The sequence below is a fragment of the Lepidochelys kempii genome, chromosome 7 (genome assembly GCF_965140265.1).
Source record: "Lepidochelys kempii isolate rLepKem1 chromosome 7, rLepKem1.hap2, whole genome shotgun sequence".
NCBI lineage: Eukaryota > Metazoa > Chordata > Testudines > Cheloniidae > Lepidochelys > Lepidochelys kempii.
Window position 1 is genome coordinate 106,683,434 of NC_133262.1, and position 24,065 is coordinate 106,707,498.

The window sequence follows — 24,065 nt, forward strand, 5'->3', positions numbered from 1 at the left end:
AGTTACCTAAAAGGTAAGTAGTATTATCCTCAGTGTATAGATGGGGAAAATGAGAGACAGAGAGGGAAAGTAGTAATTTTTTTAAAAAAAAATTGGTGAGCAAGAGAAAAGGCTGGATGGAGTTCAGTTAGTAAGCTCACTGGCCTCACAGCTTATTTTTTTTCTGGTACAGCTCCGCTCTGAAAAGTGATTCCACCCTGTTCTGTGTTTATTGTCTCATCAATTCCCATATCAAATGTACTCCAGTACCACCAGGCTGTAGAGCCCCGTTTCTGCAAACATACACACATGCTTAATTCTGATGACAGGAATAGTTTCATTGAGGCCATTGGGATTAGTCACGTCAGCCAAGTTAAGCACATACATATGTGTTTGCAGGATTGGGGCCCAAGTGCTTTAAAGTATAAATACCTACAAAAAGTATTGTAGTACTACTGTATCCCTATTTAGAAGTGCTAGCTGCCAAAAAAAAGAAAACGTTGATATTCAAAAAAATGTATGGCCGTCAGCCTGAAGACAGCCTGCAAAGCATACAGAGGCTTATCACTGTGCCGAACTTATTTTCCTATCCAAGGAATCTGGTGTGATTTATATGGGAATTATTTGTGTTTTATAATGAGATAATTGAGAAGACTACAACATACAAATAAAGAAGTAAAAGAATTATGAATTACCTGTTGAAGGCAGCCATGTTGGAGGAGGAGTAGTATCTATTAATACAAAAGGAGAACAACATATAAATTGGCCACATCTTTTAATAGTGAGAGAGAGACTTTTAGAGTAATGTGCCAAATTCAAGATAACGCCAATAAAATCATAACCAAATTAACAGCATAACTGAAAGGAGGAGAAGGGGCGGGGGAGAGAGAGAGACAAAGGATGAAAATTAGAATGGGGTAAGTAGGTGGATGGAGAGAGATGGCTGGTTGGCAAATCATGACACTAGAGAATACAAAGCAGGCACCCATCTTGCAAATAACACATAACTATATTTCTAGCCAATTGTATAATTCACAAAGCTGATAAAAAGCTAGCTGTCTGTATTTCCTCTGATTACTGTAATGAAGACACTTACTTAAAAGAAGAGAAAGGAGAAAACAGAGTTAAGAAATATCAATGTTAACCCTTTGGGATCCAATCCTGTAAACATGCATGCATGTGAATCCCCACCACTCGAGGTTTTGAAGAAAGGATGTTCTTGGTATACTTAATCCTGGTCTTAGCACAGAAGGAAAAAACTAGATGGCTTCTCAAGGTCCCTTCCAGCCGCCCTACATTTCCAAGAATAATTCTCCTCTACTAACTAGTCCTATATAAATCAATATGACTATTCAAATGAATATACATGTGGATTAATTATTATTGTTCTTATTTGTATTGCTGTAGAACCTAGAAGCCCCAGTCATAGACCAGATTCCATCTCTCAGTATCACGAGAAGACATTTGCTAAAATGTTTGATTTTCTTGCTTGTGTCATGTGGCTCTGGAAAGAAATTCATCGTAGGAATTTTATTAGGAAGAGGAATATTTATAATTAGAACTGGCCAAAAGGTTTTCGGCAAATAGATTATTATCATTATAAATGACTCTTTGAATTGCCACTATGAATGACAATGAATTCATTGGGAGAGGGGCAAAGTGTAAGAATGACTCTATAAGATGGCGGTTAGGACGTTCACTTAGGGCAGTGGCTCTCAACCTTTCCAGATGACTGTAGCCCTTTCTGGAGTCTGATTTGTCTTGCACATCGCCAAGTTACACCTCCCTTAAAAACTACTTTCCTACAAATAATGAGACATCAAAACAGAAAAGTGTCACAGAATGGTAGTACTGAAAAATTGCTTACTTTCTCATGTAATTATAAAATAAATCAATTGGAATATAAATATTGTACTTACATTTCAGGGTATAGTACTATAAAGCAGTATAAACAAGTCATTGTCTATATAAAAGTTTAGTTTGCACTAACTTTGCTAGTGCTTTTTATGTTGCTTGTTGTAACACTAGGCGAATATCTAGAGGAGTTGATGTACCCCCTGGAAGACCTCTGCATACCCCGAGGGGTACTTCTACTCCTGGTTTAGAACCACTGACTTAGGGTACGGTAGACCCAAATTCAACATCCCTACTCCAATGACTAATTATTTATTCAAAGTAGAAGAGCTGGAACAGGAGAGACTGAGAAAATTCTGAATCAGGACACCCCATAGCTCGGTGGCCCAGGAATATTCCTGAAATAGTGGAGACCCAACTTCCAAGTCCGTTGGAAAATGCTGATTCATCAAAACTTTTCTTGGAAACATATCTGTTTCAACACGCCTTTCACTGGGAAGTTGTCTCAGGTCCAGGAGGGAAATTGGTTTTTGGGAGGGCACTCACCTGATGTGAGAAACCCAGGTTTAAGTGTCTGCTCCCAAATAGATAGAACAGGCATTGAACTTGGGTTTTCTGCATCATAGGGAATGCTTTAACGACCATGCTGTTGGCTATTGTGGGGAGGACTTGCTCTAAAACTCTTGTGCTTCTTCATTAAAACCCAAACAGTCTCGTTTTTGTTCTGATGCAGAATGAAAACAAATTTTAAACCCTCAGAATTATTCCCCAAACTAGAATTTTCTTGTTTTCCAGCAATCCCTACTCTATACCCCCAGAGCCTGTTGAGAGAAGAGCAAATAATGTACAGATAGCAAAATGTTATGTCACAAGGAAGGAACTGTGGACGAGTGGGTCTAGCATGGTGTTGGGAGTCAAGAAATCTGGTTTCTAGTCCCACATTTTCAACTGTCTTGTTGTGTGGCCCTTGACAAGTCACTTAAACTCTATGTCTCAGTTTCCCCATCTGTAAAATGGGGATAAAGATCCTTTACTTCTTGGTAGGCTGTTTTGAGATCCATAAATTAACCTCTGTATATAAATGTAAAGTATGATTATTATACATTTGAGTTAATTTTATATTTTGCAGATTCTCTTCATAATAAATAATGTTTTTTTCTTTTCCACTTTTCCTGGGGATTCCTACACATCAGGGTAAGAGCATCTTCTCATTTTTGACAATTTCCTAAAAGGCTAAGATTTTTTAATCTTCCTTCATCCTACCAGCTAATGAAGACTGCATAGTCAGGCTTATGAAAGCGAACCTCGGTCTGCCAGAGAAGCGAAATAGAACAATGACATTTTGAGGTTTATTATTAATTAAGATCGGTATTAATTGTTAAGCGTCAAATTCTCTGCGGAGAGAAACTGAATCTTCCCTGTAGGTTGTAGAGCCCCAGCAAAGCTATTCCCGCTGCACTCTTCACATGTGTCGGTGAGGGTTGGTGGATGGAAAAGGAACAGCCAGTACATTTGTATTTTCAGTACGCACTGAACAGGACTTGACCAGGGCTTAGCTCAGCTTTTATTTTTGCGAGGCTGATAAAATATTCTGTCACCAACATCCTCATCTCCTCCCCGTCTGTGTACCCCTAAATCACTAACTCTTTTCCCATCCCTCAAAAAAAAAAAGTCCCTTGTGTACTCTGCTCACACCCCTCTCTGCATTAGTATAAATTGGCAATATAATCCCAGCACATGCTGACAGTTGGCTGATATTGTCACTCTTCCTCTCCTCCCCGAACCATGAGGTGAGCCCTGGATTGTAGCAGGATATTGGGTCAGAGGATGGCAGAACAAAAGGGAACAAGGATAGACAGAGGAGATGTGAGAGAGGGAATGAATAAGTGTGGAAGACAAATATGAGAATCAGGGAGGAGAAGGGATTGTAAAGAAAAAGGAGAAAGTAAACACTAGGATAAGGGAAAAAAAGGAAGATAAATATCATAGAAAATATATCAGGGTGGCATAGGCAAGCCTTTTCCTATTTGGCAGCTTCCCAGCCACCAAACCCTCCTGTGCACCCGTGACTCCCATTAGCACCATTCCTTCCCTGGAACAAATGTCTTGGATTTTCAACTTGAAAATATACAAACTATTTTCAGCTTAAAACTCAAACAGTGTCTCAAACTGTTGACGTATTGTAAACATTTGCCACAACTCAAACTAAGGCAGCTCCAAGATAAGAGTAATCTTTTTGACGTATCGTAATTCGTCTAGCAGATTGTGGCACTGAAAGCTTTTGGCAACTCAGGTTCTACGGCTGTCTTTGCTAAGTCGGAGGAGATGGGGACTAGTGTTCGACCATTACATCAAGTTAGAAATAACCTTGACTCATGTGAACTAATATGATGTTGGCCATAGCTCTGCAGTCAGTGTAGACAGGAATGGGTCATATTGAACATCAGGTCAGATAGTTGTGAGCAAACCCCAGGCCTCTTTAAAGTTTCACAGTGCTGATGTGCAGAAATTAGAGGTCTTAGAGTTTCCCTGCATGACCTTTCTGTGGCTGCTCACTTGTGCTGTGGTTCCAATGCAATTAGGCTTTTTTTTTTTTTTTTTTGCACCCATAAGACATGGATTTGGCTATAAGACAATATTAGACACCTGGAGTTTCCTCAACTCTAAATATAGTTGACTTGTATGTGGCTCTAAGTGAGTTCACTAACCTAGAAAAGGTAACAAGTAATTAACAAAAACACCATTTACAAGGCAGTCTGGTCCTTTTTAGACCCACAATATTATACATGATTAATAAAGACCAACCTGTCAGATAAGTATTGCTTAATACATCTTGGGCCAGATGCTCAACTGTAAATCAACATAGCTCCATTTGCAGTGCTAAAACAGTATAACTTTTCCTAACGTTAACCTTTCGTATGTCTTAATGCTATAAGCTAACTGTGCCTCCATGATCCTGAGAAGAAGCTGACCTCCTTCCCCCCCAGAATTCTTGCCCATTTGGTCCAACAGGAAACGTTCTTTCCAGAGGCCCCATACCACATGATCAGTCAGAACCTCAGCATCATAAATAACACAGCACAGATGCTATACTAAGGAGAGAGAAGGCTCGGTAACTGGCTGTAGCAAGACACTTTTTGAAAAGACTGAATAAGCTTAAATAGGCTAGGTGGGGGGAGCACAAGAGCCAGCTGGCTAGCTCATTCCCTCCCCTACAGCCAATGGGAAGGTGGTGGACCATGAGGGATAGCCCCCCACTTTCCCAGCCACACATGCTCTCTCATATCAGCCAACTCCCGCCTGCCATGTGGGCACTGAGTCCTTCCCCTGTGGCCACTCAAGTTCCTCCCCCTTTGATTGTGGAGGAGGGGCATTTTTGTGGAGAATGCATATTTTTCTGGAAAACTTCATACTCTCTTTACAGTTGGAACTTTCTCTGTTTACATTCTTAAACTTACATGCATTGTTGTAAAACTCTCCCCTTCCGCTGAAATTGCTAAAACTATCTACTGTCAAAGAAGAAATAAAAATGGATAATATAACAGAAAGAATGAGAATCCTAAATAATAAGTGCATTCGGCCAGGTTCACAAAAACATATGCTCCATGCTAAGCCGCATATCTAAGACAAAGTAATTGTTCTTACCTCCGAAGACAGAATAATAAGTAGCATGAAATCCTGTATTTTGGTAACTGCCATCGCTCGAAAACACAACTGTCATTCTGTTTGAAGAGGATGTAAATGCTTGATAGCCACCAGAACATATTCTTCCCAGCAAAGTCGATGTATATGGCTGTTGTGCATAGATTTCAATAAAATCATAAGCACAGTTACTGTGCGGCTCCAGTCTGTGGAGGGAAAGTTAGACTGTACTTGTAAAGTATCCTTTTGGCTGTCAGTGAAAACACTCAGACACTGTCGGCCTGCAGTCTATAGCAGCCTGACCTCTCATTACACATGTGACAATTGCTGGCATTTTTGCAGGCATGCAGGTAAATGTTTGCCTACCACAGATACTACATTTTTGGCACACTGGACTGTTCGTTCATCTAGAAGTGACAGGTCACACACACACAATTAAAGCCCATGTTTCAAAAATGTGGCCTTTATTGGAAATTATGGGTATGTCTTTGTAACCCACACACCTCCTGGGTGCGGTGTTCTGTCCCATTTAGTGGCACCGAAAACATTTAGAGAGACAGACAGAGAGATTAATGAGTCTGCTCTATAGCCTTAGGTAACAGGCAATTGGCTTTTTGCTCATGCAGTAGAGACTCATGCACTAAGCTCCAGAGGCCCCAGGTTTGATCCTGCCCGCTGATGACTGGCGTCTGTCAGTGCTACATCTACACAGCAATATAAGCCTGGGCTCAAGCCCAGACTCAACCTAATTCTCTTTGTGTCCACACACCAATTGTGTTAACCGAGGGCTCTAATTTAGGGACCCATGATCCTGCAGGGCTGGGGGGTCTGAGCCAATGTTAAGCTGGAACCTAGGGTCTGGGCTCTATTACTTTTCTGTCTGCCTTCAGCCCTTGCTTGACTCAGGTCCCAGAAATCTTCCAGATGTATCCCAGAGTTCCTTGGGGCAACTTCCTTAGTCCTTCAATCCGACAATCTGTGGTGTGGTGTATTGCACTCTAGTGCAAACAGAAGCCACACCTCCCTTTGCATACCGCAGCAGCTCAGATCAGCATTAACCGATTGTGTGCTGAACAGGGGTCTGCAAGTAAACTATCAGTAGGGCCCTACCAAATTCACGGTCCATTTTGATCAATTTCACGGCCAGAGGGCTTTTTAATTAGTCAATCTGACGTTTTCAGATGTTTGCATCTGAAATTTCACAGTGTTGTAACCATGGGGATCCCAATCGAAGAGGTAAATGGAAGTGGGTCTGATCTCCCCCACTACCGCCAATGACTGTGCAGGGGAAAGACAAGTCCTGCCCCTCCCCAGCCCAGTTGGGACTCATGGGAAAGAGCTTATTTCACAGTCGGTGACATGTTTTTCATGGCCGTGAAATTGGTAGGGCCCTAACTATGAGAGAGCCTGCAGGGTTTTCAGTGGACACCAATCAGAAGAAGCTTTTTGCAAAGAGAGCTGCTTCCTGGTCACAAGAGCACAGCCAGATGTTGGTGCACGGTGTCTGGGCGGCCCTGCACACACAGCCCCACGAGGGCAGGGAGGGCAGAGAGCACAGTGGGGACCAAGTGGCTACAGGGACGGGGAGTAGTATAACTCCTGGCTCAGCATGGCCAGTTCCCCCTCAGGACAGGACAGCTGCTTGGTCCTCACTGTGCTTTCTGACCCCTTCTGCCCTAGGGCTGTGCATGCAGGGGCACCCAGATAGCATGCACTGTGCGGGTGGTGAGTGGGAGCCAGCCCCAAAACTCCCTCACAGCCTGCCAGGGATCCCCTATCCCTGCCTCTCGGGGTGCAGCAGAGGAAGGAATAATGGATTCCTGGGGGTGCTGGAACACACTGCACGCCCAGTTCTGGGGATGCGCTTAACTCTGCAGCTGGCAGCAGCTAGGCTGGGGTATGTGAGTGTTTCTCCTATGAAACCAACTTATAATTAAACTTCAAAACAGACAGCCAAAGAAAAACACCTTCATTGAATGTCCCATTTTGAAACTTAAGAATTGCAGTGTGTCCTAGTTTGACAGTCCTGGAGACTGATGTCCTAATTATCCTCAGAACAGGTGCAAATGGGCATTTTCCTGCCAATGTGACTCAGCCTAGAGGGGGAGAGACCAATTCTCAGATTAGATGGTAGTTCAGTATAAAGCCTTCTCAAACCGCAATCATTCTCCTGAGACAGCTACCAAATGAGCTCATAATGTGGTGTATGTACTCATAGCTCCTTATGGGCACCTGAGTCCCATTAGTTGCATTGTCACAGGTAGGAAAGAGAATGGGCAGTAGGATTTTCTTACAGTGCAACAGATTTGTCAGGCCCGTGTGTCAATGCCAGGGTTGGGGGGGAGGGGAAGCTAGGCATTCTGAGATAGGGGGACTTTGACTTGGGTGCGCACTGCAGTGTGGATTCCAGAGCCCTAGGTTGGAGCCTGGGTCAGAAAATCCTTTATCTAGGATTAAAATGCAGTGTCACAGAATCATAGAATCATAGAATATCAGGGTTGGAAGGGACCTCAGGAGGTCATCTAGTCCAACCCCCTGCTCAAAGCAGGACCAATCGCCAATTAAATCATCCCAGCCAGGGCTTTGTCAAGCCTGACCTGAAAAACTTCTAAGGAAGGAGATTCTACCACCTCCCTAGGTAATGCATTCCAGTGTTTCACCACCCTCCTAGTGAAAAAGTTTTTCCTAATATCCAACCTAAACCTCCCCCACTGCAACTTGAGACCATTACTCCTTGTCCTGTCCTCTTCTACCACTGAGAATAGTCTAGAACCATCCTCTCTGGAACCACCTCTCAGGTAGTTGAAAGCAGCTATCAAATCCCCCCTCATTCTTCTCTTCTGCAGACTAAACAATCCCAGTTCCCTCAGCCTCTCCTCATAAGTCATGTGGTCCAGACCCCTAATCATTTTTGTTGCCCAATGTCAATGCTCAAGCTCACGGTTCCCTGACAAGGATCAGCTGCCTTGAGTCCCACTAACCCTAGGCTTACACTGCTGTGTAAACATGCCCTATGTTACTGTACAATGTGCTCACCCTGTATAAGCAAATGTCCAGGTGAAGATTTAACAAATTTTGAATATTTAAAATTAAAATATTAATCCTCTTTAAAGAAACCTATGAGAAAAAAAATGCTTCATGCATACTTTTAACCAAATGAAGATATAATATCATGGTATAGATAGGACTGATGTTCTGAGAACATTTCCTTATGTCCTCAAGTCCCCATGTCTGTGATCTAATTTCAACATGTTATGTTATCTGTGCACTGCAATTTACTGACAAATCAACTTTAAATGAAGAGCACAGCCTAAACTCCTGAATTCCCCCAAGTTACTGTATTCATTGTACTTAACATTTTGTACATATGCTAGATCAAAGGTGGGCAAACTACGGCCCACAGGCCACATCCGTAGGACGTGGGACCCTCCTACCCGGCCCCTGAGCTCTGTTAGCCCTCCCCTGCTGTTCCCCCTCCCCCGCAGTCTCAGCTCACCCTACCGCCGACGCAATGCTGTGGGCAGCGGGGCTGTGAGCTCTTACTGGGCAGCACAGCTGCAGAGCCGCGGCCTGACCCAGTGCTCTGTGCTGCGCGGTGGTGTGGCTGGCTCCAGCCGGGTGGCGCGGCTGCCTGTTCTGGTGCTCTGGGAGGTGCGGCTATAGCACCGCCAGCCACTGGTGCTCCAGGCAGCGCAGCAAAGGGGCTGGAAGCAGGAAGTGTTGGCTAGAGGGCAGGGAAGTTTGGGGTGGTGGTCAGGGGACGGGGGTGTGGATAGGGGTAGGGCTATCAGAGGGTGGGTAAGAGGGGGGTTGAATGGGGGCAAGAGTCCAGGGTGGGCAGTCAGGAAGGAGAGAGGAGGTTGGATGGGGCAGCAGGGGGCAGTCAGGGGCCAGGGTTCCAGGGGCGGTCAGGGAGAAGGGGTGGTTGGATGGGGCAGGAGTCCTGGGGGGGTCAGTCAGGAATGAGAGGAGGGGTTGGATGGGGTGGCAGGGGGCAGTCAGGTGCAGGGGGCTGGGGGTGGTCGGGGACAGGGAATGGGGGGGTTGGATGGGGCAGGAGTCCCAGGAGAGCTGTCGGGGGAGAGAAGCAGTGGGGGTCAGATACGGGGAGGGGGCCGGGCCACGCCTGGCTGTTTGGGGAGGCACAGCCTCCCCTAACCAGCCCTCTGTACAATTTCGGAAACCCGATGTGGCCCTCAGGCCAAAAAGTTTGCCTGCCCCTGTGCTAGATGATGTGAAATTGCAATAATATATATCACATGCACACAGAAGACAGAATATTTTTGTAAAAACGGAACCTAATTGCAACAACCCTTTGGAGTTTTTGCAATATAACCAACCCATGTAATGCACCCAGTCTCGTGATTTTGGAAGTCTGGTGTGCACATAAGAAATGTAATTACTGCACAATTGAGTCAGGAAAATTCATTAAATGGGATGAATGTACACTCCATGGTGCTACTCATACATCCATAAGGCATTCATATGGTTAAAGGGCATCCTAATAAAGATCAGTGAAAATAAATGACCAGCTGGATAGCACAATACTTAAAGATCACAAAAGGCTAAATTATAAAAGTCTAGTGCTTTACTTACGCAACATGGTCAAACTGGACATGCACATAACCGTTATATTGCACTTGTATTTCCCAGATGCATTGTGCATTGTTTGGATAGTAATGAGGATAGTTTGGACTAGAGAACGTCCCAGAAGAACCTGAGAGGTGGCCGCCACAGTGGTAATAGCCTAAAAACATAGATAAAATAAAAGGTCTATATTTCTCTAAGAACTATTATAGTTACAGAAACATTAATTTGTGAGTCTGGGAGGTCATATTGAATTGTGACAATTGTGCAATGAAAAGTGATACCAACCTGTTCCATGGTTATTGTCTCACCAAATGTACTCAAGTACCACCAGGCTCGAGAGACCCATTTGTGAAAACATATGCACACATGCTTAATTCTGCTGACATGAATAGTTTCATTGAGGCCACTGAGAGTAGTCACATCAGCCAAGTTAAGCACATACATATATGTTTGCAAGATTGGGGCCTAAGTGCTTCCTTAATAGCATAAATACCTATTATAGTTGTAGAAACATTAATTTGTGAGTCTGGGAGGTCATATTGGATTGTGACAATCAATGTTAAAAAAGATACATATAGGAAGTGTGGTCCCCAACTATTGAGAAAAAACAACATGACTAAGAAATTTCCATTCTTCCAGCACAGAATAGCAAGGTTTTGTATACTAATCTCCACAGAAGTGTTATTCCAGCCTATTCCACTGAAGTCAATGGAGTTATACTGATGTCAGTAAGGATAGAATTCAGCCCAAACACTTTTAAAACTGTGTGGAAATCGGTGTTCTCAGCATTTCATGTGAATGTTTCTTTGCTTTTGATATAGGAAAATTTGCCTCCTTCCACAAAGTTTCTCTTCAACTAACAAGCTCAAAGGATCCTAAAAAAATCATGCATGCAGGGAGGAGGAGCACTTGAAAATCAGGTCCTCAAAGAAAAACTGTAACAGTCTCAAATGTGCCTTACTATCTCCTGGGGAAGGACAGGGAACAAAAGTGAGAGAGGGATGGACTGAACAAAAAATGCTAAAAAGAGACCATTACCAGATGTCGGTGAGTCTGAAAGATAAAAGAGAAAGACAGGGTTAGTGATTTTTTGTTTTGTTTTGGGCACTGTAATGTTTTACCAAAAATATATAGAAACCAGTGTAATTGCAATTAACTTGGTGCCAAAGAGCAACAAGTAGGGCAGCAGAGAGACAGTGGGTTCCTGAAAGCAACATAGCACCCTCAAATCCCTAACTTCTGGGTAAATGAGAGGGACGCAACCTATGACCTCACTCCGATCAATGAACATTTTGACCAATCAGTGATTCATAGAAAGTTTTCACTGCAATTGATTCATCTTTTGATCACAAGCATTTGAAGGTGTAGATCAAGTTACTTCTGTCATGAAAATTATAATAACAACACCACCAAGCTCTTCTATAGCCTTTTTCATCTATAGCTCTCAAAGCAAGTTACCAAAAAGGTAAGTAGTATTATTCTCATTGTATAGATGGGGAAAATGAGAGACAGAGAGGGAATGCAGTAATTTTAAAAAACGTTTGGTGAGCAAGAATAAAGGCACACTGGCCCCAGCTTATTTCTCTTATAGTACAGCTCTGCTCTGAAAAGTGATTCCACCCTGTTCCATGTTTACTGTCTCATCAATTCCCATATCAAATGTACTCCAGTGCCACCAGGCTGTAGAGCCCCATTTCTGTAAACATATACACACACATGCTTAATTCTGCTGACAGGAATAGTTTCATTGAGGCCATTGGGATTAGTCACGTCAGCCAAGTTAAGCACATACATATGTGTTTGCAGGATTGGGGCCCAAGTGCTTCCTTTAAAGTATAAATGCCTAAATAAACTATTGCAGTACTACTGTATCCCTATTTAGAAGAGTTAGATGCCAAAAGAAAGAAAAAGTTGATATTCAAAAAAATGTATGGCCGTCAGCCTGAAGACAGCCTGCAAAACATACAAAGGTTTATCACTGTGCCGAACTTACTTTCCTGTCTAAGGAATCTGGTGCCATTTATATGGGAATTATTCGTGTGTTATAATGAGATAAAATTGAGAAGACTACAACATACAAATAAAGAAGTAAAAGAATTATGAATTACCTGTTGAAGGCAGCCATGTTGGAGGAGGAGTAGTATCTATTAATACAAAAGGAGAACAACATATAAATTGGCCACATCTTTTAATAGTGAGAGAGAGACTTTTAGAGTAATGTGCCAAATTCAAGATAACGCCAATAAAATCATAACCAAATTAACAGCATAACTGAAAGGAGGAGAAGGGGCGGGGGAGAGAGAGAGACAAAGGATGAAAATTAGAATGTGGTAGGTAGGTGGATGGAGAGAGATGGCTGGTTGGCAAATGATGACACTAGAGAATACAAAACAGGCACCTATCTTGCAAATAACACATAACTGTATTTCTAGCCAATTGTATAACTCACAAAGCTGATAAAAAGCTAGCTGTCTGCATTTCTTCTGATTACTGTAATGAAGACACTTACTTAAAAGAAGAGGAAGGAGAAAACAGAGTTGAGAAATACAAATGTTAACCCTTTGGGATCCAATCCTGTAAACATGCATGCATGTGAATCCCCATCACTCGAGGTTTTGAAGAAAGGATGTTCTTGGTATACGTAATCCTGGTCTTAGCACAGAGGGAAAAAACTAGATGGCTTCTCAAGGTCCCTTCCAGCCGCCCTACATTTCCAAGAATAATTCTCCTCTGCTAACTAGTCCTATATAAGTCAATATAACTATATAACTTCTACTCCTGGTTTAGAACCACTGCCTGAGGGTATGGTAGACCCAAATTCAAAGTCCCTGTTCCAATGACTATTTAATTATTTAGACAAAGTAGAACAGATGGAAGAGGAGAGACTGAGAAAACTCTGTATCAGGATATCCCATAGCTCGGTGGCCCAGGAATACTACTGAAATATTGGATACCCAAGTTCAAATACCTTTTCCATACCAGTCAGAAGGGAAATTGAATCTGGGCCCAGTTCTATTTGTAATAGTCAAAAACCTACACCAAGGAAAATGTTTTCAGGGGGTAAAATGCTTCTTTGTGTGTGTTTGTACAGTACCCAGCACAATGTGGCCCAGTGCTATAAACGCTGCCATAATATAGCTACTAAATAATCATAGTCATTGAAATTCTGGACAGATTTTATTCAGTGAGCCAGAGTCATGGAAAAACATATAATACAAAAAACCTACATTTATGAGTAACTTTATTCGTACCACTAGTTCCACTGAAGCCAATGGGACCTTGGATGATTCAAATTATTTATGTGCAGAAGTATTTGTAGGATTATTTTTCCTTCTTCTGGGCCCAATTCTTAAACCCTTACTCATGTTGTGTAGGAACTTACCCCTAAGAAGGTCCTCTAAAATCATCGGCTCTTTTTTTCAGAGTATGGCAGTGAGGTACTTCTCCATGTGAGAAAGGGTAGCAGAACTGGTCTTTATTAGAAAATCGGAAAATGCCTGTAAAGATGGAACCAGCATCTTCACTGGGACCACAGTTACATGAGTCCCATCTTAGACCAAGGCAGTCCTAAAGATAGGATTCATCACCTCCACAATACAGATAATCAAAGAGAAAATTTTTTGAGTCTTGACCAAAATAGACATTTCTTGTTGCTGAAATGGCCCATCCACATTCAGGCTGCCTTCAAATAACCTCTGCTTTCTGTGTTCCAGTAATCATCACAAACCCTTGCCCAATTTCCTTTGCAATAAAGTTCAACATGACCCTCACATCTGTTCCATCCATTCACCAGTCTTTGAAAGACATGGAAAATGATTTGTGGAATAATGGGCAGTAATCTTTTTCCAGCTGGTGTAATTTCCCACACACCAGAAATCATGAAAAATACTAAGGAGTTTAAATCACATGTCTGGTTATAGCCTATGCTTATATTAATGTGCTGCATGCTATACTCGAGCTGGTTGGGAATTTTTTGACAAATATTTTTTCCGTTGGAAAATGCTGATTCATCAAAACTTTTCTTGGAAACATATCTGTTTCAACCAGCCTTTCACTGGGAAGTTGTCTCAGGTCCCGGAGGGAAATTGGTTTTTGGGAGGGCACTCACCTGATGTGAGAAACCCAGGTTTAAGTGTCTGCTCCCAAATAGATAGAACAGGCATTGAACTTGGGTTTTCTGCATCATAGGGAATGCTTTAACGACCATGCTGTTGGCTATTGTGAGGAGGACTTGCTCTAAAACTCTTGTGCTTCTTCATTAAAACCCAAACAGTCTCGTTTTTGTTCTGATGCAGAATGAAAACAAATTTTAAAACCTCAGAATTATTCCCCAAACTAGAATTTTCTTGTTTTCCAGCAATCCCTACTCTATACCCCCAGAGCCTGTTGAGAGAAGAGCAAATAATGTACAGATAGCAAAATGTTATGTCACAAGGAAGGAACTGTGGACGAGTGGGCCTAGCATGGTGTTGGGAGTCAAGAAATCTGGTTTCTAGTCCCACATTTTCAACTGTCTTGTTGTGTGGGCTATGTCTCAGTTTCCCCATCTGTAAAATGGGGATAAAGATCCTTTACTTCTAGGTAGGCTGTTTTGAGATCCATAAATTAACCCCTGTATATAAATGTAAAGTATGATTATTATACATTTGAGTTAATTTTATATTTTGCAGATTCTCTTCATAATAAATAATGGGTTTTTTTCCCACTTTTCCTGGGAATTCCTACACATCAGGGTAAGAGCGTCTTCTCATTTTTGACAATTTCCTAAAATGCCAAGATTTTTTAATCTTCTGTCATCCTGCCAGCTAATGAAGACTGCATAGTCAGGCTTATGAAAGCGAACCTCGGTCTGCCAGAGAAGCGAAATAGAACAATAGCATTTGGTTCCAAACGTTTGAATGGTTATTTGAACGAAACCCATACTCTGACATTTTGAGGTTTATTATTAATTAAGATCGGTATTAATTGCTAAGCGTCAAATTCTCTGCTGAGAGAAACTGAATCTTCCCTGTAGGTTGTGGAGCCCCAGCAAAGCTATTCCTGCTGCACTCTTGACATGTGTCAGTGAGGATTGGTGGATGGAAAAGGAACAGCCAATTTGCATTTTCAGCGACCCACTGAACATGACTTGATCATGGCTTAGCTCAGCTTTATTTTTGCCAGGCCGATAAAATCTTCTGTCACCAACATCCTCAGCTCCTCACCCTCTGTGCACACCTTACTCACTAACTCATCATAAACAACACAGCACTCATGCTGTGCTAAGGGGATGGAAGGCTGGGTAGGTGGCTGTAGCAAGACACTTTTTGAAAAGACTGGATAAGCTTAAATAGGCAAGGTGGAGGGAGCACAAGAGCCAACTGGCTAGCTCATTCCCTCCCCTACAGCCAAACGGGAAGGTGGTGGACCCTAATGGATAGCCAGTCACACATGCTCTCTCACATCAGCCAACTCCCCCCCACCATGTGGGCACTGTGTGCTTCCCCTGTGGCCACTCAGTGTTCCTCCGCCTTTGATTGTGGAGGAGGGCCATTTTTGTGGAGAATGCATATTTTTCTGGAAAACTTCATATTCTCTTTACATTTGAAACTTTCTCTGCTTACATTCTTAAACTTACATGCATTGTTGTAAAACTCTCCCCTTCCGCTGAAATTGCTAAAACTATCTACTGTCAAAGAAGAAATAAAAATGGATAATATAACAGAAAGAATGAGAATCCTAAATAATTAGTGCATTCTGCCATGTTCACAAAATATATGTTCCATGCTAAGCAGCATATCTGAGACAAAGTAATTGCTCTTACCTACGAAGACAGTATAATAAGAAGCATGAAATCCTGTATTTTGGTAACTGCCGTCGCTTGAAAACACAACGGTCATTCTGTTTGAAGAGGATGTAAATGCTTGATAGCCACCAGTACATATTCTTCCCAGCAAAGTCGATGTATATGGCTGTCGTGCATAGATTTCAATAAAATCATAAGCGCAGTTACTGTGCGGCTCCAGTCTGTGGAGGGAAAGTTAGACTGTACTCGTAAAGTATCCTTTTGGCTGTCAGTCAAAACACTTCGTTGAAAGTGCCTCAGACACTGTTGGCCTGCAGTCTAGAGCAGCCTGACCTCTCATTAGACATGTGACAATTGCTGGCATTTTTGCAGGCATGCAGGTAAATGTTTGCCTACCACAGATACTACATTTTTGGCACACTGGACTGTTCGTTCACCTAGAAGTGACAGGTCACACACACACACAATTAGAGCCCATGTTTTGAAAATGTGGCTGTTTGTGGAAATTATGGGTATGTCTACACAGCAATGTAAGCCCGGGCTTAAGCCCAGACTCAACCTAACCCCTATTACGTACATACACCAATTAGTTAACCTAGAACTCGAACCTAGGGTCACAGGATCCTGCAGGGCTGGGGGGTCCGAGTCAATGTTAAGCTGGGACCTCGGGTCTGGGCCCTATTTCTTTTCTTTCTGTCTGCAGCCCTAGCTTGACTCAGGTCCCAGAAGTCTTCCGGATGTATCCCAGAGTTCCTTGAGGCAACTTCCTTAGTCCTCTCAATGCCAACAATCTGTGGTGCGGTGATTTGCACTCTACTGCAAAAGGAAGCGACACCTCCCTTTGCATACTGCAGCAGTTCAGATCAGCCCTAACTCATTGTCTGCTGAACACCGGTCTACAAGTACACTCTCAGTAGGGCCCTACCAAATTCAAGGTCCATTTTGATCAATTTCACAGCCAGAGGGTTTTTTAATTGGTCAATTTCACATTTTCAGATGTTTATGTCTGAAATTTCAGGGTGTTGTAACCGTGGGGGTCCAAACCCAAAAGGTTACCGGAGGTGAGTCTGATCTTTCCTACCTCCCCACAGTGTCGGTGCTGGGAAAGGACAAGTCCTGTCCTTCCCCAGCCCAGTTGGTACTCGCAGCTAGAAGCCCCATTGCTGGGGCGCTCCCAGCAGCATGGGGGAGATCAGATTTCATGGGAAAGGGCTTATTTCACGGTCTGTGATATGTTTTTCACAGTCGTGAAATTCATAGGGCCCTAACTATCAGAGAGCCTGCAGGGTTTTCAATGGAGACCGATCAGAAGAAGCTTTTTGCAAAGAGAGCTGCTTCCTGGTCACAAGAGCACCGCTAGATGTTGGTGCACGGTGTCTGGGCGGCCCTGCACACACAGCCCCACAGGGGCAGGGAGAGCAGAGAGCAGAGTGGGGACCAAGCAGCCACAGGGAGGGGGAGTAGCGTAGCTCCTGGCTCAGCATGGCCAGGGAAGGAATGACCACCCAATACGCTGGCTGTTCCCTATCCCTGCAGGACAGCCCCTTGGTCCTCACTGTGCTTTCTGACCCCTTCTGCCCTGGGGCTGTGCATGCAGGGGCACCCAGACAGCATGCACTGTGCGGGTGGTGAGTGGGAGCCAGCTCCAAAAGCCTGCCAGGGATCCCCTATCCCTGCCTCCTGGGTTGCGACGGGGGAAGGGATAATGAATTCCTGGAGGGTACTGGAACACACTGCACCCCAGCTCTGGGGATCCGCTTCGCTCTGCAGCTGGCAACAGTCAGGCTGGCGTGTGTGAGTGTTTCTCCTCTGAAACCAGCTTATTATTAAACTTCAAAACAGACAGACAAAAATAAATAAAAAAACAGTGAAAAAAAAACCACCTTCGTTGAAAATCCCATTTTCAAACTTAAGAATTGCAAAGAGACGGATGTCCTAATTATCCTTGGAATAGGTGCACATGGGCATTTTCCTGCCAATGTGACTCAGCCTAGGGGTGGCGAGACCAATTCTCAGATTAGATGGTAGTCCAGTATAAAGCCTTCTCAAACTGAAATCATTCTACTGAGACAGCTACCAAATGAGCTAATAATGCAGTGTTTGTACTCATGGCTCCTGATGGGCACTTGAGTCCCATTATTAGCACTGTCACAGGTAGGAAACAGAATGGGCAGTAGAATTGAGGTTACAGGGACAAACCATCCCGATGCGTAGAAAGAATAGCAAATATGGCAGGCGACCAGCTTGGCTTAACAGTGAAATCCTTGCTGATTTTAAACACAAAAAAGAAGCTTACAAGAAGTGGAAGATTGGACAAATGACCAGGGATGAGTATAAAAATATTGCCCGGGCATGCAGGAGTGAAATCAGGAAGGCCAAATCACATCTGGAGTTGCAGCTAGCAAGAGATGTTAAGAGTAACAAGAAGGGTTTCTTCAGGTATGTCGGCAACAAGAAGAAAGTCAAGGAAAGTGTGGGCCCCTTACCGAATGAGGGAGGCAACCTAGTGACAGAGGATGTGGAAAAAGCTAATGTACTCAATACTTTTTTTGCCTCTGTCTTCACGAACAAGGTCAGCTCCCAGACTACTGCACTGGGCAGCAGGTGACCAGCCCTCTGTGGAGAAAGAAGTGGTTCGGGACTATTTAGAAAATCTGGACGTGCACAAGTCCATGGGGCCTGATGCACTGCATCCAAGAGTGCTAAAGGAGTTGGCGGATGTGATTGCAGAGCCATTGGCCATTATCTTTGAAAACTCATGGCGATCCGGGGAAGTCCCGGACGACTGGAAAAAGGCTAATGTAGTGCCCATCTTTAAAAAAGGGAAGAAGGAGGATCCTGGGAACTACAGGCCAGTCAGCCTCACCTCAGTCCCTGGAAAAATCATGGAGCAGGTCCTCCAGGTATCAATTCTGAAGCACTTAGAGGAGAGGAAAGTGATCAGGAACAGTCAGCATGGATTCACCAAGGGCAAGGCATGCCTGACTAATCTAATTGTCTTCTATGATGAGATAACTGGTTCTGTGGATGAAAGGAAAGCAGTGGACGTGTTGTTCCCTAACTTTAGCAAAGCTTTTGACACTGTCTCCCACAGTATTCTTGCCAGCAAGTTAAAGAAGTATGGGCTGGATGAATGCACTATAAGATGGGTAGAAAGTTGGCTAGATTGTTAGGCTCAACGGGTAGTGATCAATGGCTCCATGTCTAGCTGGCAGCCAGTATCAAGCGGAGTGCCCCAAGGGTCGGTCCTGGGGACAGTTTTGTTCAATATCTTCATAAATGATCTGGAGGATGGTGTGGATTGCACCCTCAGCAAGTTTGCAGACAACACTAAATTGGGAGGAGAGGTAGGTACGCTGGAGGGTAGGGATAGGATACAGAGGGACCTAGACAAATTGGAGGATTGGGCCAAAAGAAATCTGATGAGGTTCAACAAGGACAAGTGCAGAGTCCTGCAATTAGGACGGAAGAATCCAATGCACCGCTACAGACTAGGGACCGACTGGCTAGGCAGAAAAGGACCTAGGGGTTACAGTGGACAAGAAGCTAGATATGAGTCAACAGTGTGCCCTTGTTGCCAAGAAGGCCAATGGCATTTTGGGATGTATAAGTAGGGGCATTACCAGCAGATCGAGGGACGTGATCGTTCCCCTCTATTCAACATTGGTGAGGCCTCATCTGGAGTACTGTGTCCAGTTTTGGGCCCCACACTACAAGAAGGATGTGGAAAAATTGGAGAGAGTCCAGCGGAGGGCAACAAAAATGATTAGGGGACTGGAACACATGAGTTATGAGAAGAGGCTGAGGGAACTGGAATTGTTGAGTCTGCAGAAGAGAAGAAGGAGGGGGGATTTGATAGCTGCTTTCAAGTACCTGAAAGGTGGTTCCAAAGAGGAGGGATCTAGACTGTTCTCAGTGGTAGCAGATGACAGGACAAGGAGTAATGGTGTCAAGTTGCATTGGGGGAGATTTAGGTTGGATATCAGGAAAAACTTTTTCACTAGGAGGGTAGTGAAACACTGGAATGCGTTACCTAGGGAGGTGGTGGAATCTCTTTCCTTAGAAGTTTTTCAGATCAGGCTTGACAAAGCCCTGGCTGGGATGATTTAATTGGGGATCAGTCCTGCTTTGAGCAGGGGGTTGGACTAGATGACCTCCTGAGGTCTCTTCCAACCCTGATATTCTATGATTCTATGAATTTTCCCACAGTACAACGTATTCGTTGGGCTTGAGTGTCAATGTTAAGGGGGGTGGGGAAGCTAGGCATTCCACGATAGGGTTACTTTGACTCGAGTGTGCGCACTGCAGTTTGAATGCCAGAGCCCTGGGTTAGACCCCGGGGTCAGAAAATCTTTTAGGATTGAAATGCAGTGTAAATGCTCAAGCCCACGGTTTCCTGATATGGGTCAGCTGACTTGAGTCCCACTAATGCTGGGTTTACACTACTGTGGAGACATGCCCTGTGTTACTGTACAATGTGTTCACCCTGTATAAGCGAATGTCCAGGTGAAGATTGAACATTTTTAATGCTCTTTAAAGAAACCTTTGAGAAAATAAAAATGCTTCATGCATACTTTTAACCAAATGAACTTCCAGTATCATGGGGTAGATAAGACTGATGTTATGGGAACATTTCTTTATGTCCTCAAGTCACCAAGTGTGTAATCTAATTTCAACATGTTAGGTTACATGTGCACTGCAATTTACTTACCAATCAACATTAGATGAAGAGCACAGCCTAATCTCCTGAACTCCCCCAAATTATTGTATTCATTGTACTTAACATTTTGTACGTATGCTAGATGAAGTGAAATTGCAATTATATATATCACTTGCACATAGAAGACAGAATATTTTTTTGTAAAAATTAAGCCTAATTGCAACAACCCAGAGTTTTTGCAATGTAACCAACCCATGTTATGCACCCAGTCTGCTGATTTTGAAGTCAGGTGTGCACATAGAAATGTAATTAGTACACACGTGAATCAGGAAAATTCATTTAATTGGATGAACATACACGCTTAATGGTGCTACTCATACATCCACAATGTATTCAAATGTTTAAAGGGCCTTCTAAGATCAGTGAAAATAAATGACCAACTGGATAGCACATCAATTAAAGATCACAAAAGGCTAAATTACTTATAAAAGTCTAGTGCTTTACTTACTCAACCTGGTCAAACTGGAGGTTTACATAATGATTATATTCCACTTGTATTTCCCAGATGCATCGTGCATTGTTTGGATAGTAATGAGGATAGTTTGGACTAGAGAATTCCCCAAAAGAACCTGAAAGGTGGCCACCACAGTGATAATAGCCTAAAAACGTAGATAAAAGCAAAGGTCACTATTTCTATAAGAACAATTATAGTTGCAGAAAGATTTATTTGGGAGTCTGGGAGGTCATATTGGATTGTGACAATCCCCAGCTATTGGGAAATAAAGACTTGACTATGATATTTGCATTTGCATTCTTCAAGCACAGAATAGCAAGGTTTTGTGTACAAATCTCCATAGAACTGTCATTCCAGCCTGATCCACTGAAGTCAATGGAGTTATACTGATGTGAGTAAGGACAGAATTCATCCCAAACATTTTAAAAACTGTTTAGAAATCAGTGGTTAACTTCTCAGAATTTCATGTGAATGTTTCTTTGTTTTTGCTATAGGAAGATTTGCCTCCTTCCCCAAAGTTGCTCTTCAACTAACAAGCTCAAAGGATCCTAAAAGAATCATATATGCAGGGAGGAGGAACACTTTTGAAAATCTGGTCCTCAGAGGAAAATTGTAACAGTGACAAATGTGCTTTACTATCTCCTGGGGAAGGACAGGGAACAGAAGTGAGAGAATGTGGGATGGACTGAGGAGAACTATGTTTATTCTCCACACCTCAATTGTCTGAGGGTAAAATATGTTAGACTATGGCTGTGACATGCACCTGTACAGTTCTATAAATGTAATGAGAAACCTTTATTGCCTGAACTAGGTTTGAACGTTGGCACTTTGTATTGCTGTTCAACCTGTCCTTCCTCTCATGTCAGTCACATGGCAACCGCACCCTGAAATCATACATTGCAGTTGCAAATAATTTCAAGCACAGAATCCCATAAAAGAGAAATCTCCCAGAGCAACCAGCATGAGTTAGCACTTACCAGTTGTGTACCAGGGCCATGGTGGAGTGTATCCCAGTGTTCCTGCAGGAAGATAACAGGCAAAACTAGAGACCTATGCTGAATTTTCACCGGGTGGCCAAAAGTACCAGTATATCCCCTTTGCCAAATCCCAGCTCCCTATACCCAGTCATGGAGGCTCAAGAGCTCCTTAATGAAACAGTTTAAAGAATGTTTTTAACCTGGACAAAACAACATGTTTCCCCTAATCTTATTTTTGAAAACAGAAGAAATTTTGTAGCTGAAACTTCCCAAAATACATCAGTGTGTGGCAAACATTTTATCGTGGATTTGAGCCTAAATGGTTGAAGTTTGGCAAAGTTATAAGCAACTGAAAATTGGACCTTATCGTGGACAGTGTTAGGCAACCTTAAGTAAAAGTGGCACTAGCAGCTCTGCCTGTAATAAATTTCAGTAGTGATCCTGTACATGTGCATTTCAGCATATTAAAATTTATGTCAAGATGGAAAATATGTAAGCAAAAAGTTACCTGTTTCTGAAGATGTTGTATATCCCGAAACTGTTAGGGTGAAACATCAGAAATTTTAGCATCAGTTAACAGTGTCTGATAACTAGAACTGGGCAAAATTTTTAGGCCAAAACTTTTTCCAGAAAAAAAAGCTAGATTCGGCAATACCAAAACATTTTGCAATTTGCATAGAATTGAAACTGTAAATTTGGAAGCAATGCACAATGCTATTGGTCAGTTACAGGTAACCTGTAATTATTTTTTCTTGCAGTCAGTCTATATCTGTTATCAGTAGCAGGACTGAACGCTGGGACTGGGTGAATAAAGGATTTTTCAGTTCTCTGGCATTTTCAAAAAATTTAAAAAAAAAATCCATTTGGTTTGATCTGAAACTGAAAGTCCCAAAAGAAAAAAAATCATCAGAATGACAAAAACATTATTTGAGGTCAAATGAAATTATTTTTGGAGCATTTTAAAATAGAAGCACAGGAAATAAAGGGTTAGATTCACAAAACAGAAGGAGGAAGCTTCTTTATACCCTTTAACTCAGTGGTTGGGGCACTTGCCTAGGATGTGGGAGACACAAATTCAAGTCCCTTCTCCATTGACAATTTATATAAAGGAAACCACCTTCAAAAGAAAAAAGCTTCAGAGAGCCCACACCAAATATCCCATAGTCCACTGGCTAGGGCTCTCTGCTGTGACAGGGGAAACCCAATTACAATTCTCTGCTCTGCATCAGGTAGAGAGAAAAATTGAACGTGTTTCAACCACATCCCAGCTGAGGGCCCCGCACTAAAGCTTATAAGGCAACCACCATTGCCTACCTCTTTCTCATCTTTCTATTTGCCTAAGCTGTCCATGAGGGATGTAAGTCTACAGGTCTGCTCACTGCAACACCGGTGAAAGGTGCCAAAAATACAGAGGTGCCTGAAACAGCCAATGGCATAATGCATAGAGTGCACTGGAAATAATCTCTCCCACTGGGAAGCAGTGCTCAAGGGACTGGGCAGAAAAGGTGAGAGTTAGTAGAAAAATGTGGGAGAAGCTGGAGGAAGCAGGAGTCAGGGTCATCCTGAGGGAGGAAAGATGTGGAGAGTCTGAGGAGGAAATAGGGGACGGGGAGAAAGAAACAGACACACAAAGAGATTAGAGGAAGAAAGGGGACAAGGTCAGATAGTTAGGAGGCCAGCCATCTGTTCAGCAGGGAGCACACGGGTAACTCAGATCCCATGATTGGTAGGTTAGGAAGGATGTTTTAGAACAGGGAAGGAGTCAGATTTTTAAAAAAGAAAAGGAGTACTTGTGGCACCTTAGAGACTAACCAATTTATTTGAGCATAAGCTTTCGTGAGCTACAGCTCACTTCATCGGATGCATACTGTGGAAAGTGTGGAAGATCTTATTACATACACACAAAGCATGAAAAAATACCTCCTCCCACCCCACTCTGCTGCTGGTAATAGCTTATCTAAAGTGATCACTCTCTTTACAATGTGTATGATAATCAAGTTGGGCCATTTCCAACTCACAAAAGCTTATGCTCAAATAAATTGGTTAGTCTCTAAGGTGCCACAA

The 24,065-nt window shown here is 42.9% G+C and overlaps 1 protein-coding gene across 1 annotated transcript in view; it reads right to left on the bottom strand.

The window, feature by feature from the left end:
• The window catches only part of LOC140915208 (scavenger receptor cysteine-rich domain-containing protein DMBT1-like), a 194,593-nt gene that overhangs the window by 80,430 nt on the left and 90,098 nt on the right, over nucleotides 1-24,065 (bottom strand). The window contains 5 exon segments of the mRNA XM_073354781.1: nucleotides 675-710; nucleotides 5,479-5,681; nucleotides 10,072-10,222; nucleotides 13,653-13,765; nucleotides 13,767-13,859. Of these exon segments, the coding sequence (XP_073210882.1) occupies nucleotides 675-710; nucleotides 5,479-5,681; nucleotides 10,072-10,222; nucleotides 13,653-13,765; nucleotides 13,767-13,859 (596 nt within the window).